The 17294-nt window shown below is 41.2% G+C and overlaps 1 protein-coding gene across 1 annotated transcript in view; it reads left to right on the top strand.

Moving 5' to 3' along the window:
- Nucleotides 1-11916, top strand: part of LOC306978605 (heparan sulfate glucosamine 3-O-sulfotransferase 3A1-like) — a 57704-nt gene extending 45788 nt beyond the window's left edge. Inside the window, exon 2 of the mRNA XM_079577250.1 lies at nt 10381-11916. Coding sequence (XP_079433376.1) covers nt 10381-11002 — 622 coding nt within the window. The 3' untranslated portion in view covers nt 11003-11916. The remainder of the gene's footprint in view (nt 1-10380) is intronic.
- Nucleotides 11917-17294: the final 5378 nt, after the last annotated feature.

The following is a 17294-nucleotide window of genomic DNA, read 5'->3' as shown; positions in this document are numbered from 1 at the left end:
TCTCTGAATTTTTAAATGGTTAAAAGGACGGTCCAGGGACGGCTGAGAAACATCCTGTTAAAGTCTTCAATCCGAGAACCAGGCTGTTTAAATACACACGCAAAAAAGCGATTGATTTACGGCAACAATACGTCAAAACGTGTCAACAATGTTGTCGTTGAAAATTGAATTCCCATAACGTTAGTGTCCGTCCAGAGAGGATAGAGGAGGAGAGAGTTGGAGAGAGGAGTTAATCAGAAAGGAGAGTGCTACATAAAACCCCCCTTATCTCCGTTTCTAGAAAATCATTTCTGGCCTCTGTTTAGCTTATATATCTCAGGAACCGAGGCACGTAGAATTAGTGTTTCCACCTATGGAGAGCTTAGAGTCTCCCCTTTCAAACGAGCCATAGCATGTCTCCATAGCTAAAACATAGAATATGCTGTGGTGCTACAAATATCATGAAAAATGATCTGGATTGTTGGCACTCAACAGCTTAACCCCCAAAACAGCGCGGCACTCAATGTGTTAAAAAGACCACAAAAAAGCGGTGAAAAACAATCAAAAACGCAACAAAATGTGACAAAAAAGCAATGAAAAAGTGACAACAACAACACATGGAAACATGAGGAAAAATCTTAGATCAGTTTTGTAGGTCTTACACTGGTCTACAGGCTGTAAGAGGTTTTTAGCTTTGGGCAAAGCTTAACTGGAGAAAATGCACTTGATTAAGAGGTTGAAAATGTGGAAGTTTAACCTGGCTAACGCCATGCTGCTGTGTGCGCTCGAATTATTTCGAACTGCACAACAGCCTGGGGACCATGGCCGAAATCTCCGGTGGATTTGGGAACCAATCACAGAACGAGGAGCGACGGCAAGACGATGACGCGCTATTCGATATATGGAAGCTTGTAGTTTATTTACGTATAATAAAAAAAAAGTTTATTTACGGATCCAACATGACAGCAGCAGACACTATGGTATTTTTTGATCAAGCTTTAGACCTTGTTCTAAATAATTTAGCTCAAAAGTTTACAGCAGGTGCGTCATACGTCATCTCAGACGATGATACGATTGGCCATGGCTACGTGCAGACGCATGAGACTTTTTTTTTTTTCTTTCGTATCGCCCAATAAACGAGTATGGACGATCGTAAACCACACCTCTCCTACGAGAAAATGAATTGGTGGTCCCCAGACTAAATATCACTTGTGATTTTAGTCTGGTGTTAGCCAGGCTAGTGGAAGTTTACTTTACAATAAAAATCAGGAAAAGTGAGGGATGATAAAGCTCAAAGAAAGTTGATTGAGAAACACAGAAAGGCCTCACAGTCCGAGCCACTTTCTCTTCCATTCAAATGATCCCTTTGTGATGTTAAGGTTCTCTGTATGATTTCCCCTCACACTGGCAGTGGTCTTTGGCAGGTAAACAGCTGTGTTTCTCCTCGGTTGACAGAGCAGTAAACCTCAGAACTCTCTCTCTCTCTATACCGTGCTGTGTCATTTCTCTAAATCACCCCCCCCTCTCTCTCTCCTCTCTGACCTCCGCCGGCGGCCACTGACCTGGAAAATATCTGCGCCGCCCTCTCTCCGGCGGCAAACAGCAGAAATATTGAGCCAATTACAAGATTATTATCTGCAGGTAGTGGCAGGGGAGCGCTGTGGGAGCGTATTTATGTTGTCCAGGGCTCCCCGCTGCAAGAGGCGAAATGAATCAAAGACTTCAGGGGGAGCGGCGGACAAGTGCTCTGTACTCGCCTCTCTGTGTGAGCCTTTATAACTGCCCTCAATAGACTTTGGCTCAGATCCATGCACAGTGGATCACTTGATAGCTTTTGACCCATAATTCATTACTTATGTTGTAATATTGCACATAGAAACACTCATTCCGTGGTATTGGTTTGCAAATCTACTTTGATTTATTTTAGCATGAGGCCGGTATGAGGATTACTTTGACAGTTTTGTGACCCTTTGTAATTAAATTCAGCTCTCGAAGGAGCTTTTGCTTTTCATAAAATGATAAAGTAAACCATATTTAAAGTCACACAGCGTAGCATTTCCGTTTCACCGAGCAAATACAGTACCATGCACGCATTTATTTTATAAGGGGTCTTTAGGGGTGAAAATTATTCTATTTTTCTGTAGCTCGCAACCTGTCAGGAGAAGTGCCCATCCTGGAGTACCTATAGCTTAAAGTAGGAGTGTGACCATATATCGATTTTCTGATATATTGTGATATTTTATGGGACGATGCGATACTTTTGATAACGATATTGATACTTTTGATGACATCGTGCATATTAATGAGCGACGTTATGCATATTAATGAGACGGCAGTGCTCCACTCTTTTCAGTCAATAGAGGCCAGTTACGATCAAGAATTCAGTCAGGACAGCAGGGGGCAGCAGTACAGTTTTAAGCACTTTCACACAAACAAATTACTTTTAAAGCAGAACTAAGCAACTCATGCCCCCAGAGGCCATAAGCGCCACTACAGGTGTCGTAGCATGTTGAGGTTTTTTTTACTCATTAATTGCCCGTGAGAGTAAATACTACGCTGACAGTAAAGACAAAGGGAGAGAGGGATATTGTACATCCAATTACACAATGGAGATTATTTTTTTCACTCAAACTTGGCTGTAAATACTGTTTATGTGGTGCTAGCCCACAGCTAGCTTTGCCCGTTAGCTTATTAGCTTCTTCTTGCAGCGAAGTGGCAAATGTGGTTTTCTGGCCAGAGACACTGAGGGAGATGAAAGACCCCCCAATCATCATCCCATTAACACTTGTGTTGCCCCCAGAAGGACTACGAAAAGGATTGCATAAGGTAAACAAGTTACTTCGTACTGCTTTAATGATAGTTTTTATATTTATAAAGAAGATTAATTTGGGGTTGATTTAATCCTTTTGAAATAGGACTGTAGTTTCTTGTTTATTTAAATGTAAGTGACAGATCTATAGACCCCTTTTCAGTGTTCAAGTCAGTGATCATTTATAGACACAGAAAAAATATTTGTGTGCAATATATCGATTAACGGTGTATCGTTAGATTATCGTTATCGTAAGCCATGTATCGCGTATCGTATTGAATCGTGAGATACCCAGAGGTTCCCACCCCCAGCTTAAAGTTTAACCAATACTTTGCATGTAGATGTTTGCCGACTCCTCACAACACTGCCCCAAACGGTGATTCAAATGGGGAACCCTGGATACCGAAAATGAAAACAAATCGACAAACTTGAGCAAAACTTGAGCCACATTTCAAACATTTCCTTTTCTCCTCCACTTGTTTGGCAGCTGGAGATAGAGCCCCATGGTGCGCGGGGGCTCGCAGACATGAGTCACTGGTTTCTGGGGAGGCAGTAAAATGTTGTCGGTGATGCGTCAGACCCCTCGCTCCGAAGCCGTGACTTTATAGACGTTTCTACAAAGCCCGCATTGAGCCGCGGCGTCGCTACAGAGCTGTGTACGTTGGATTGGTGTTTAAAAGGGGGAAATGGCCGCTTTGAATCATTCCTGGCAACGAGATTCGCGCTGTTAATTTCAAATGAAAGGCAAAGCGTTGCATTACACCGTTATGTCAAGTTCACATGCAGTTTGTTTGCTCCTTGTCAATAATTTATTCGCAACTTTTCCAGCGCGCCTTCAAGACGTTACTGTATTTAGTTCTTTTTTCGCTCGGAGTTGATCTCGGCGTGTGTTTCATGCTCCTCTGTGCTTTGGGACTCGTATTTTCATGCAGAGATGAAGACATCAAAGCGCAGAGTGGAACCGCCGTAAATTTGGAGACTTTTGGAGCGCTGTCATCTGTTACATCACCTTCTCTGCCAATAAAGTTTCATTAGAAAGCTCAGCGTGGCCCGGGCTGCGGAATGGAAAAGAAACACCCCTTTGTATTTCTCGTACAGTTAAACCAAAATGCTCTCTGCGCCAGGTGAAATGTGAAATTCATGTTTGAAAAGTCTTGTCCTCGGCGCACACGTGTGACCGTTTGCTGCTCAAGTGCCAGAGCTCTCTTTTGGCACAAGTGAACGGGAGGAAACAGCTTGAAATGCAGACTTTTTGGAAATATCTATGACTGTGTGTTATTGTTTTTATATGGGTATAGAGGTCAATACAAAAACAAATAACACAAATACTTATGGCTTTATTTGCCAAATGTTTGCTCATGTGCATAATGAGTAGCATTTGCAAAAATGGATCAGCAGCAGAGTCCTTTGCAGATTTTTTTTTTTTTCACACAACATCCTCTCACTTGCAGTTGTGGGGCCTTGTTATCATAATAGAATACATTTCAAATTGGGTGCAACAAGCAAACAAAAAGCAACATGGTGTTTTTACAGCTTGCACGCGCCCTTTACTAACTCCCTTTATAAATGACCTCCTCCTGTTATAGTGTTACTGTTAACTGCAGTTTTATTGATGTTTATTTCATGAAAGTAATTGAATGAATTGGGTACCTGTTTACAACATTGTAGTTTACATAGATTTGATGTAAACCAAATTAGACTGGACAATTGGAAGTGATAACTAAACTGCTATCATATATATATAATTTATGCTTTAAAGGTGCACTATGCAACTTTTTAAATGAAAAACAAAATCTTAATATTTGTGCATATTTGACCTTTTAGTTACTTAGTGGCATTATGGGTGCAGCTTGGTGCCTTTGCTTTCCCTCATATAGGGCTTTTCCACCAAGATCCTGGTTCGGAGCTGGTTCTGGGCTTATTCCGTGCTGGCATTGCACCTATTGCCTTAGCGACGCTTTGGGAAGTCAACTGTCACATAAAATACACAAAAAATAGTTAACATTTCTATGTCTTCTTTCTAACTGCTCCCTCTTGTTTTAGCTGTAGCTAAAGAGCAGCAAAACAACAGTTAGTTTCCTCCACAGAGACTATTTTGGCTTCCCCAGGAAGTTATAAGCACTAACTAATATTGGTTGTTTGTCCAAAGAGAACACCCCCAGCAGCTGACATCACTGGTGCTCGTTTTTTGGTCCAGCTTTTAACTGGTTCCCAACTAGCACCAGATTTGGAACCAAGAGCCAGAATGTTTTCAGTGGAAAATGAAAGAACCAGTTCTGAAACTGGAAACGGCCTGGAACCAGTACCAGCACCAGCTTGGTGGATAAGCTCCTACAGTGGACTTTATGACACTCCAGGATACGTCTTTTTAGGGACTTGTACCAGAAACTTGCCAGAAACCCATAAACAATTAATTCTGGAGCAACATAGAGGCCACTGTGAGGGGAAGGTGCCATGTTGCACTTATAATGTCACTGAGTCAGTGAATAAAGTAGTAAGTAAGTAGTAGAATAATATCAAGTTTTTTTCCCCACACATAAAGTTACATAGTGCATCTTTAAATAATTAATTTAGAATTTTGATTATAAGAATTACAATTGGCAATATACTGGTAATAAAACAGTGACAAGCTAGCGGCATGCTTGCAAATCAGTAGGATCATGATGAACGCACGTCGAGCACAGAACAGGCCATAGGTCATGGGCTTTGAAAGTAAAGAAGACAGTTCTGTGCTTCTCTTACAAAAAAATAAAGAAAATACAGTTTGCAGCATTAGAAGAAGAGATGAACAGTATTATGTATATTGACGAGAGACGAATATTTGTTTTTGCATGACATGTTTCCGTTAAAGTAGCTACACAATAATCAAACAAACAAAAATAAAAAGTGATTGACATGCAATAAAATAAAGGCTCTGTTTTCTAGTTAAACAGTATTTTCTCTGCATTGACTTTTACCTGTGAAGTGATAACCCCGGTCTACCCAGTAACACTCAAATGCTGGGTTTTCTGCGGATCACTTTCTTCGAATGACCTTCATGAACCTGATAACATGTTTCCGCTCCTATAAAATTTACATCAAGCTGAATCTCTGAGCACAAGAGCTGTGCCATGTGCTTTGACTTTTAAACATGGCTGACTTCCTCTAGCTCAAACCTCACTGACCCAGAGAAGTCCCCCTGAGTGGTCCGGCCTCTTCTCTGCTGCAGCGTCCTCCACTAAACAAGCCCCACACGCACTATCAAATATGGATGGCATCTATAGCTTCATGTCTTTTTCATAACAAGGTAATGTTCGCTTTTGCATCTTGTTGTTGCGGCGTCTCCTAAAGGCCTTTTCAAATCAGCATGTCGCCGCTAGAAATGCAAAGACATGTTTACCCGTCCAATATGTGGCCAGTCAAGCCAAGAACAAGGCTCAGAAATGTAGCAAAATGAAGACAAAGATTTCATGAATAAAATAGGTTTTCAAAGTCTTCTTGAACACGGTTTGACAATAAATCATTTGACATAGAAAATTAGGGAGTACTGAAACTTCTTTGGTATTAGCAAATGAAAAGTCTAAACATTTCAGGAAAAATTGTTCAAAGAACAAAAAGGTAATGTGCAAACGAGTTATAATATCAATATAAAGGGATCTTATATACATTGAAATATAAAAGGGGAAAAACAAAAATAATCCAATTAGAGCAGAATCTAAAATATAAGAATAGTAAAGAATATGTCTAAGCTGGCAGTGCAAAGTTTACAGTCACACAGGTGATTGTGATAAAGTGAAGGGCAGGTATTTGCAAATATCATGAGCTTGTTGCACATGAGTGACTTTACAGTAGAGTTGTACCTTGTGCAGTTCGCAGCGCTCCTTCTTGCACTGACAATGCCAGAGTCTGCCCTTAAAGGAGATATGGGAGAATGATTTTGTCAAAAATAAAATTGATAAAATACATTGCAACTTTTTACATCATTTTGTGCATCAAAGTCTTTTCTCTGGTAAACACTTTATTTTACCCTTGATACATACATACATACATTTAGTACAATGTAATGTGTTCTGTAACAGTGTGTAATAACTTGTACATATGGGTTAGATACACAATGGAGTAATATGTATTAGTAGTTTGTAGGTAAATAATGCAATAAGACATAACTCTAACCCCAACCTTAAGCCCTAACCCTAAGGGTCTCGTGTCCTATACTTCAAGTTATTCCATTTTGTATCCAACCCATAGGTACAAGTTATTACACACTGTTACAGAGCACATTACATTGTACTAAATTTAGTTCAGTCCAATGTATCAAGGTACTGTAAAATGAAGTGATCCCTTTTCTCTCTCAGAACAAATGTTCAGATGTTATCAATTATATGAGCAAATGTTATATGTATGTAGCCTTATGTTCTATATGTTTTGCCGAGGGACGACACTACAATACAGACACATTTACAGAAATGGTCATTTATGTGAACTGTCGCGGTAAAATAAACGAATAAATTAAAATAGATCAAACTGACAAAAACGAAAAAATCTTGACCCCAGTCAGTTTTTATTGTACACTTTGAATGCCACGCAGTTACAAATTGACTAAACCTCACACAGTCCCTATTGCAAAATCTCGCTGTTGCCACTGTCCTGGCTGTCGGCCTCTGCAGTCGAGGCGATGGGGCAGAGCTAACACAGCGGGAAAGACGACTTGATCCCTGTTTAACCCTCGGCTGGAGAGGCGGCTGTCGGAGGGAGCACCGGGGTCAGGCGGTGGTCAGCGTCTTCTGTCCAAACACACAAGGCTCACCTCTGTACGCGCTCCCGGACACTTATCGACCATTTCCTGTGTGGACCCTTTTGCCGGCCTGACCTTCTGCTCCGCGCGTCCCAGGACAGTAAGCGCTCAGAGGGGGATCAGACACGATGCATCCTGACACTGCCCCGGAGCTATCGACTGGTGGCTTTTAGATCCGTTTCACGAGAGCCGCTTAGCTAAACCACCTGCAAAGCAAACATTTCGTATTGTGAAAAAAAGGGCCTTGAGCAAAAACCCTCAGCCAAGAGCCATGCCTTTTGTTTTATCAGAGGGTCAAGGGGATTTTTTTTACTGTAATTACTGCAAAACAAAGACCAAACTTTGCACAGTCGAAATCATTACTAGAAAAACGATGCACTCAACAACAAACTTCCCCCATTACTGATGCCGGTAATCCTCTTTTTTTTTCACATTTTTGACTATTTCCCTACATTTCGGTCGGCTGGAGTGGGTCCCTGGATACTTTGTCAGTGCCACTCCTCTCTGTGAGCAGCAGAAGCCGAGCGGGATGAATTATTGAGCCGCGCATTCTGTACTTTGGTGAATTTTAAAGCGGTTTTCTTGCACGGCCTCTAAATGGCAGCGGGGAAGGGAGTGTTAATGATTCATGGGGCTGCTTTTACTTCGGCGGATAAGGTCGCTGTCCTGGAGGTGGCCGGGGCACAGACGAGCGGGTGTTGAGGGGGTGACACGAGCCGGAAAAGTGGCCGCATTTATCTTCGTGTTACTATGGGGTGATGGGGGATTTTGTAGGGATGGTCCAAGTCATGAGAGAAGGGGAGAAATCGTAGAGAATCTGAGTAATAATAACAACCAGCCATTACTTTGTGTCTTTAATTCAATTTCATACCATTTCAAGCCATGTTAAGGCACGGGCTTTTTCTACGCCTAATTCCTAGCACCAAAAAGAATCTACTTCCCAATTCCTTTTTGCTATTTCTCACACGACTCCACGAGCAGCATGAGCACGATCATTTTTTTTTTTTTTTTTACTGAAAGCGCCGCTCGGGTGGAGTGTTAATATTTCATTACTGTGCTCCTCTCGTACACGTGTCGAGTGGGACATTTTTCTTTTGTGTCGTGGTTTTTGACAGAAGAATACCATCTTTCAATTGGACCCTGGGGACTCCCGATTTCACAAAACCCCGGGGCGGCATTATGGAGCTCCGCGGGCAACAGCTGTTTATAATGTCCACAGAAATGTCACTTCATTCATAAGCGCTCACGCTGATGAAGTCTTCAAGCCGACACAAAGTCACAGCTCTGTGGTAATGGTGCTTAGAGGAAGGGACGCTGGGGAATGATTGGATTAATGGTCTCCTCGAAGCCGTGTTATTCCTGTTGGATTCTGATTGCGACGCCATTTTGTAGTTTATTGTAGTTGGAAATAGCTTTCTTAAGTGATGTATGCAGTAGGGCGGAGGCTGGCACAGTCTGGCACCACCAATGACTTTTAAGATTTGCTTCAAGTAATAACATTTATTTGGAGTTTGAGTTGATACAAATGTTATTGGAAGAAACACTGTTTTCTTCAATTCGTGTTTTTCGTGTGTTTATGTTAATTTCCCTCTAATTCCATTGGCATTACCATGTCTCATCTTATAGACTAGTGTTTGGTATGTCATTAATGGGGGGTAATATTCAAAATAGTCTTTTTTGAGCGTTTTACCATATTACAATGTCGTTCCATCATCATTTCGGACCACTAGCACATCTTTGAGTAATCGTTGGATCTTCACCAGTGGCTATCGCAGTGACAGCTCCCAAAAAGCTCATCTTGAGGTCCGTCTGATGTATTGAGGAAATGCTTTCCTCACCTCTCAATCTCTTGCTAAGCATAGTCCTTTCATTGTGAAGTGAAAACACTCATCATACAGCAGCACACGCCAATGGGGATAACCAGACAGCGAAACCAGGAAGTGAAACTACAGCTGTTTTAGATCAATATTGCATTTTCTAACTAACAAAGTGTAAGATAGTGATGAATATGTCTTTGACATTAAAATACCAGGACAAAGCACCCTCTTTAACCTTCGAGTTTGCTCTACATGATTTTAAAAGTTGGGTTAACTAGTGGCTGGTTCTGAATAGTTGGGCGAACTACAGACGAAGAAAATTCCAATCCACCTCCACCATTAAAAGGAATTAGATGGAAGTTATCATTTTTTTACTTGCCACTGCCTCCTCAGGTCTTACGCATAACTGCAGTCTCTATGTTGAGCTTGTGCATGATGATGGAGATAGTTGGAATTCAACTTTTTGAGTCACAGTGCAGGCTCTTAGTGGCAGATGTGGTGAATAGGTCTGGGCTTATTCTAAATTCCGTCTAGTCCCTTTTAAGAATGACTAAATTACTTGTTTATCTAATGAATCCTTTTTGTAGTCCCTCTGGTGGTAATTCAAGTGTTGATGGGATGATTAGGGGGCCTTTCATCTCCCCCGGTGTCTCTGGCCAGACAATCACCCTTGCAACTTTCCCTGCCTCTGGGTCAGAGGGGCCGTACACACTAATAGAATCACGAAGAAGAAGAAGCTAACAGGCTAACGGGCAAAGCTAACTGCGGGCTAGCGTCATTTTAGCAGTATTTACAGCCAAGTTTGAGTTTGTCTTTTCTATCAGCGTAGTATTTACTCTCACGGACAATTAATGAGTAAAAATAAAGCAACATGCTACGACCCCTGCAGTGGCGCTTATGGCCTCTAGGGGCATGAGTTACTTAGTTCTGCTTTAAGTTGAGGAAAAATAACTGATCTGTTTTCAGTGAACTAAATTTGTATTTCCTTTTTTTTCTTCCAGGGAGCTGATGCCCAAGACGCTGGAGGGCCAGATCACCATGGAGAAGACCCCCAGCTACTTCGTGACGCGGGAGGCTCCGGCGCGCATCTCGGCCATGTCCCGGGACACTAAACTCATCGTGGTGGTGCGGGACCCGGTGACCAGGGCCATCTCGGACTACACCCAGACTCTGTCCAAAAAGCCCGACATCCCGTCCTTCGAGAGCCTCACCTTCAAAAACAGGACTACGGGCCTGATCGACACCTCGTGGAGCGCCGTGCAGATCGGGATATACGCCAAGCACCTGGACAACTGGCTGCAGTACTTCCCCATGGAGCAGCTGCTGTTCGTGAGCGGGGAGCGGCTCATCAGCGACCCGGCCGGAGAGCTGGGCCGCGTGCAGGACTTCCTGGGACTCAAGCGCATCATCACGGACAAGCACTTCTACTTCAACCAGACCAAGGGCTTCCCGTGCCTGAAGAAGGCCGAGGGCAGCAGCAAGCCCCACTGCCTGGGCAAGACCAAAGGCCGCACCCATCCCAACATAGACCCCGAGGTGGTGCAGAGGCTACGGGACTTCTACAGGCCCTTCAATCTGAAGTTCTATCAGATGACGGGGCATGACTTTGGTTGGGACGGGTGAATGTGTTAGTGCAGTGCAGTATGTGTTCATAACTAAATTGGGCAATGGTCATGTTGTCTGTCCAAGTATCCAAGATTAAGCCCCATCTGGGAAAAAAAATACTATTTATTGACACTAGAAACGAGATAGAGGAAAGAAAAATGGTGTGAACATCAGTTACATCATTGTTTAAACCTGCTCTTGGTCTTTTTCTGAAATAATAAATGCCTCTAGTGACCACATGGATATGCAAATTATATCAATCTAAAAGTCTCCCAGATTATAGACGTAAATGTTATGTACAGAATAAAATGTAATTTGATGCTATATTTCTATTTTGTATCTGAAACTTTTCTATAATATGTAAAGATAAAGTATTTATTTGAGATAGAGGCAAGATTTGTGTGAAATATTGATCTTTTCATTTCACATTTATTCTCCAGATAACCTGAATATGATCACATTTCTCTGGGCCTAATCCACCACTTGAGAACCATGGTACTTTGTTTTTTCAATTGCCATTTCACAACATAGGCTTAATGAAGCTACAGGCAAAGAAAGCACTCGGTATTATTCAAACAACAGTAAAATAACATGTAGCTTGAGCTCAAATTTCCTTGTGACGTGGCCTCCCTGAACTGAACACACTGAAGTCACAGGTTCGTTGCTCGAGGCGCTGTCAGTGGCTTGAGTCAAAACAATGGCGGAGTTGTCCGTAATGCATGTCCTCCACGTTACCGCCCCTCTTAAAGCAGATGTGCCTCAAAACTCTCAACTCTAATGTTTTTTTTTGTGGATGATTGGTGCCATACAAAGAACTGACAAAACCCGAATTTCCTACCATTTACAGTAAATTCTTGTTTCTGCTTTCCATAATAGTTACGAAAAGACAATGCGACCGATCTTCATCACCGCTAATCAATTCCATTTTTCCGTTTTGTGTTGTGACTGCAGATACAACCGTGCTCATTGTTCAAGTTTCATCAACAAACTGTTCCCACAAAAGCGGCCTTAATTTCATTATTATTGATCTGTCTGAAGCACTGTTTGAACAAATAAAGCTATATAAACATTTCAATGACTCTTTTCGACTAAATTCATCCAACCTGTGCTCTTGGCTCTTCACAAAGTCCACTCTCTCGGCTGCATTATGACTTCTGAATACTTTGTGTGTTTTGACAAATGTAATCCCCTTGTTTTTCTTGCTGATGGGAGTTTTCTGTCTTTCCATTCGTCCGATGATTGATCTGAAAGGTGACAATGACAGGAGCTGAACAGACGTACCGAGAAGGAGGACGACTGGCGGAATTTTTAAGTTAATTTATACTTTGGACACCTAGAAGTTCAATCTTTTGCAGACATAAAAGAGTTGAGGATTAACCCAGATCTTGAAAATGATGTTATTGGATGTGAGAGCTGCCTTAAACAACTGGAGGGATGAAATCAAAAGGTCTACACACCCATGCAAGATTCATTCACAAGTTCAGGAATCAAACTTGGAATTGACTTGGAATAGGGATTGACTTGGCATGAGGAAGGGGGGTTGGGCTTCTGGACATACATTTTTCATTATCTGCAGGACAAAGTACCCTAAGAGCATAGTATATACACCGATATCTCCCCCCGGACCGAAGCATGAAGCTGAAGTGTGTCCAGCTGAGCAGATGCAGAGGATTTTCAGAGGGAGCGTCTGAGCTGCAGAGAGACAGGCATTTATGGAAGCTCGCTCACCCCTTTGATCAGCTGTCATCGCCACGTACTCTCTTAAAGATATTACAGGTCCATGTGTATACGCAAGTCAACATCTGTGTCTGACCTCTAACTTTATACCAATGACTTACCCAGTCAATGATCTTTGTCAAAGCAGCTTGGAGCAGCCAGACACAAGATCATTCTTTGTATTCCCTCAAAATAATCTATTCAAATAAGTCTAAAGTAATATTTACAGTTTAACATTACCACGCAGCTGAGAGAAGTTGGTCCATTTTATTTTGTTTTTTTAAGGATTGCTAACAGTCTCTATAACTCATCATTAGCATTAAAGCACTGGAAGTTTGTGTAGCACACTGTTATACAAACTTTCATTACACAGTGGTTTCCAAAAGTACTTTATATGAACTGTTTGTTTCAAGGCCCAATACCTGACTTTTTTATTTAAATTACGAACATTGAAAGAGGTAGGAATATTTGAAGTGTCCCAATTCTTCACAGGGTCGAGTTTGTCGGCACATTTCACAACTTTCGGGGTCACTTTTCAGGGTCACTTTCACAGACGTTCAACAGGAATGAGGTGACATATTTGCCCCCCCCCCCCCCCCCCCCCCCCCTCCAAATGTCCACAAACAGTTCATAGAGTAAAATATAGAAGGGAGAGAGAGTCACTGATTGGTTCAGATTGTGGGAAAGTCTCTTCTGAATGGAACAACTTCTGGATTGTGCTGTCACTGGACTGTACCATTAATATGTGGAGAGTGTTTATGTCACGGTAACAGGAATGGAAAGTGGACAATGTTATTAAGTGATTCTTTTGTAATTCTAGCAACTATTTACACATTATACACTTTATTGAAGATGAAAAAAAAGGCCAAAAAACATTTTTTCTGAACAATTAATTTGGGGATTTTTTTTTTAAACTTAATATTGCTAAAATTGTTTCAAAACTATTAAATATTACAAAAAGTATCTAAATGATGTCATGAGTAGTCGTCTTTGGTTGTAATTGCCATTTTGTGTGGCTGTTTATTTCTTCGGGACACAAAAGTTTTTTGCAGTATGACCCACAAATGTTTTAGAATTAGATGCACAAACGTCTGAGTTTACTATACTAAAGTAGAGCTAAAAAAAATGTTGTGCTACCAGTAGAAAAAAAAGCTGGTATAGTGCCTTTAAGTATGGCCTATATTTACTGTTTGTATATCATGTGTAAATCAAATATAATTTTTTTTTTAAAAACACAAAAACAATAATTATTGTGCACAGTACATTCTTAATGTCAGTATATCTGTATTGAGCTGCATTGAGCTCTGCTAAATCCCCTCAGACCTCGGATGGCGCAGACTGGTTGCCTCGCTTCTGTCAGTCTACCCCAGGGCAGCTGTGGCTACAATAGCTTACTACCACTGAGTATGGAGTGAACGAATAGTGCAATGCGAAGTGCAAAGTGTCTTTGAGTGTCCAGAAAAGTGCTACATAAAACCAATGCATTATTATTACTATTACATTAGCAAATTGGCTGTTTTTTTCCCTCACAGATACACATTTGAATCATTTTTCCCTTTTGCAAGAAAATGTTTCTGAATAAAAAAAATAAAATAAAGCACATCCACAAATAAAAACAATAGGAAAAAAACTTTAATTACACGTATGTGAGCTGACACTGACCAGGCTGTTGTCATGGTTACACAAACACCCTCCCCTTGTGTGGGCCTTCTTAGCATTTATCTTCCGAAAATATTCAAAGCACCTGAGCGTCACCTGTGCACAATTAGCCTCAAACCTTCACCAATAAAAAGCCCTGGTCTTATCGAGTTAGGCCTCTCCTCACGCTACCCCTGCCCCGCACACACTCGCGGGACACTCGCCGGGGCTGAAGACGGGTGGGCCGCTTAAACATAACAACCCGCAGTGCTCCAAAAACAGCGTCTATAAGTGGTGCGTGTGAAGTGGAGGTCTTAGGTATCACACTGGCCCATGTAAAATGATGAAAGGATCAGGGAAAGTGCTTTGAAGACGGAGGGCAGCGGTGCAGCATTCAGAGTGAGCCTGATGTTTTTAGGAATCTCTTCCAAAAAAAATCTAAATGAATCACAAAAATACAGAAACAACTCATAGCACTAGGCTAGTGTGTAATATTATTTCATGTTGGTTTAATAACATTGAAGACAGGAAGAAATGGAGCATCTTTTGCCTTGTTCTGTAAAGCACTTTGAATTAAATCGTGTGCAGGGAGGTCCAGGGAGAGGACCACCGACCGAGGCACTTTCACAATCTCTGCTTTATCTGAAAGTGAGCCTGCGTCTAAAGGAGTGGGTTCAAAGAGGTCCCGATCTGATGTGACGCTCCTAAGTTACAGTGTGGGCGGGCGTTTGGTGAACAATGTGCTTTGCCGTCATTCACTAAGGTACAGTAAGGCTGCTCGGTTATTGAAATCACAATCATTTAAACGATTATTTATTGCCTTTAAAAAAAGACTATTTTTTATTTTATTTATTTATTCATCAAAAAACGATGCTGAATATTCTCTGTTTTCTGAACAGTCATAAAAGTACAAATCATGTCAGATATGCCTCGATTGAGGAGAGGTCTCTGTTTCACACCTGCCCCCTGCTGGCCAGCCCTCACACAAGGGCAAACTGAGCAAGCAAACTGAGCAGTGCGGCCTGATGACATCATCACACAGGGCTGTTTTTTTCTATGTTCAGCAAAAGCAGGATGCACATGAAACGCAAAGGGAAAATAATCCCTCATCATCAACCAAACATTTACTACTATTTTATTTTTTTGACTTTTTGGAATGCATTGTGCTGAAGTGCCTTTGACTTCGGTCTAGTCAAGACTGTTGTTTTGTAATCCTGGCTTGGTGTTAGTTTGAAAAATGTATTGTAACTGTTGAAATTGTTACGTATTGTTTGTTTGTCTTTTTGTATAATTAAATAAAAACTAATAATATATATTTTTTTTTATTATTCTTTTTAATTTTTTACATTATGCTCTTTTTGTAATCGTTTAGTGTAATAATCAAAATGTATGTGGTTTCGGTGTTAAATAAATTCAATCAGTTTATATTTGTAAAGCCTAATATCAACAACAGTTGCTGTGATTCTTGCTGAGTGAAATTGAAAACAAACTTTCTTTTAGACAAAAGCAGCTTGTTTATTTTAATGTCCACACCTTACATTTCTTTTGTTTCGCACTGATTTTTCTGGTTGTGACAGAATGGATTTGTGCGCAAATGTTTGTACAAAAATGTTGGTTTTAAGCTTAAAGACATACTTTACGAACACGCCTGCTTGTTTATCTGTCAGCTAAGTATTTTCCCTCGTGTAACTCCAAGGAAAGCCCCTGACAAGAGCTCTTTGAACGGCCCCTGTTGCTGCGTGCGGGGCAGACGACTCTAAATGAGTAAACGAGGATGGTCTGAGAGGAGCGGGACTCTTTCCAGTCGCGTGTGTGTTTGGATTTCAAGTCTTCACGCATCTTTCCTTCAGAGCGAACTATTTTGCAGCAACGCGCTGCAGCTCGTCAAAGGCTCGTAATTGACCCTGACACAGGATTAGGGATGTTCATGTTTAAGTCAAATTTTCCTCTCGGCGGATGAAAAGCAGGCGACAGGAGTCTAAACAGGACGGCCACAAGTTGGACAGAATCAGAGGCCTGCACGTCGAGAAGGAAATATAGCGTCTGTGCATCAGAATCATAGTAAGTATGCAATGAATTCATGTGTATGTGCATTGATGGGATCTATTGTTATAAGAAGAAATCCGCCATGTTTGGGGGCAGCATCAGAAACTGTCCTTCAACTACGATTAGCTAAAAATAGTAAAGAAGAGAAACGAGCCATAGAACAACTGTTAGCAGCTGCTAAACATGTAACATACTGATGACCAAATGCTTTTCTTCACAAATACATACCGGGGTCCACAACTGGTGAACCTGGATCCAGATCCGGACCTCCAGAGGCCTTTTCATCCTCTCAATAATTCAGCCTTAGAAATTAAGTATATTATGCTTAATTTCTAAGGCTGATTAATACATCTAAGCAATTTAAATAACATTGGAATAAAATGGCAAAATTATTGATTCATTGATCAGCTCTGTTATGTAAATAGACAGCCTATGCTCACGTTTTAACCTTTTTCTAGAATAATAACTGCATATGTCCGGACCCTGGACATAATGTTGAAAGTTCGAAAGAAAAGTTTGCAGACCTCGAGCTGACTTAGTTGGGGGCCCCTGCTATATACTATTGTTAAGTAGTTAAAGGGACTATACAGAGTTTAGAAATGTTAAAACTAAGTATTTTCATCCCCTTACATGTGTAGAATGAGCCCAGATCTATTCACCACAACAGCCTCTAAAATCCTGCACTGTCACTCAAAAAGTTGTTACTTCTGGTCCGAAGTGCCGTCATGCACGAGCTTAATATAGAGGCAGTCGTGAGTATAAAAATGACCAACTTGCATCTATCCTCTTTAAAGATGTCTACTGCCAAATTCAAGAATTACCTGACTTGGGCTAAAGCCACACGAAGACAAAACACTTATATTTTCAGAAACTCTCTTTGTAAGCACGAAGCCCGGCTTAGTAAATGTGT

Source organism: Gobius niger, assembly GCF_951799975.1.
Source record: "Gobius niger genome assembly, chromosome: 19".
NCBI lineage: Eukaryota > Metazoa > Chordata > Actinopteri > Gobiiformes > Gobiidae > Gobius > Gobius niger.
This window is presented reverse-complemented; position numbering and strand designations above follow the sequence as displayed.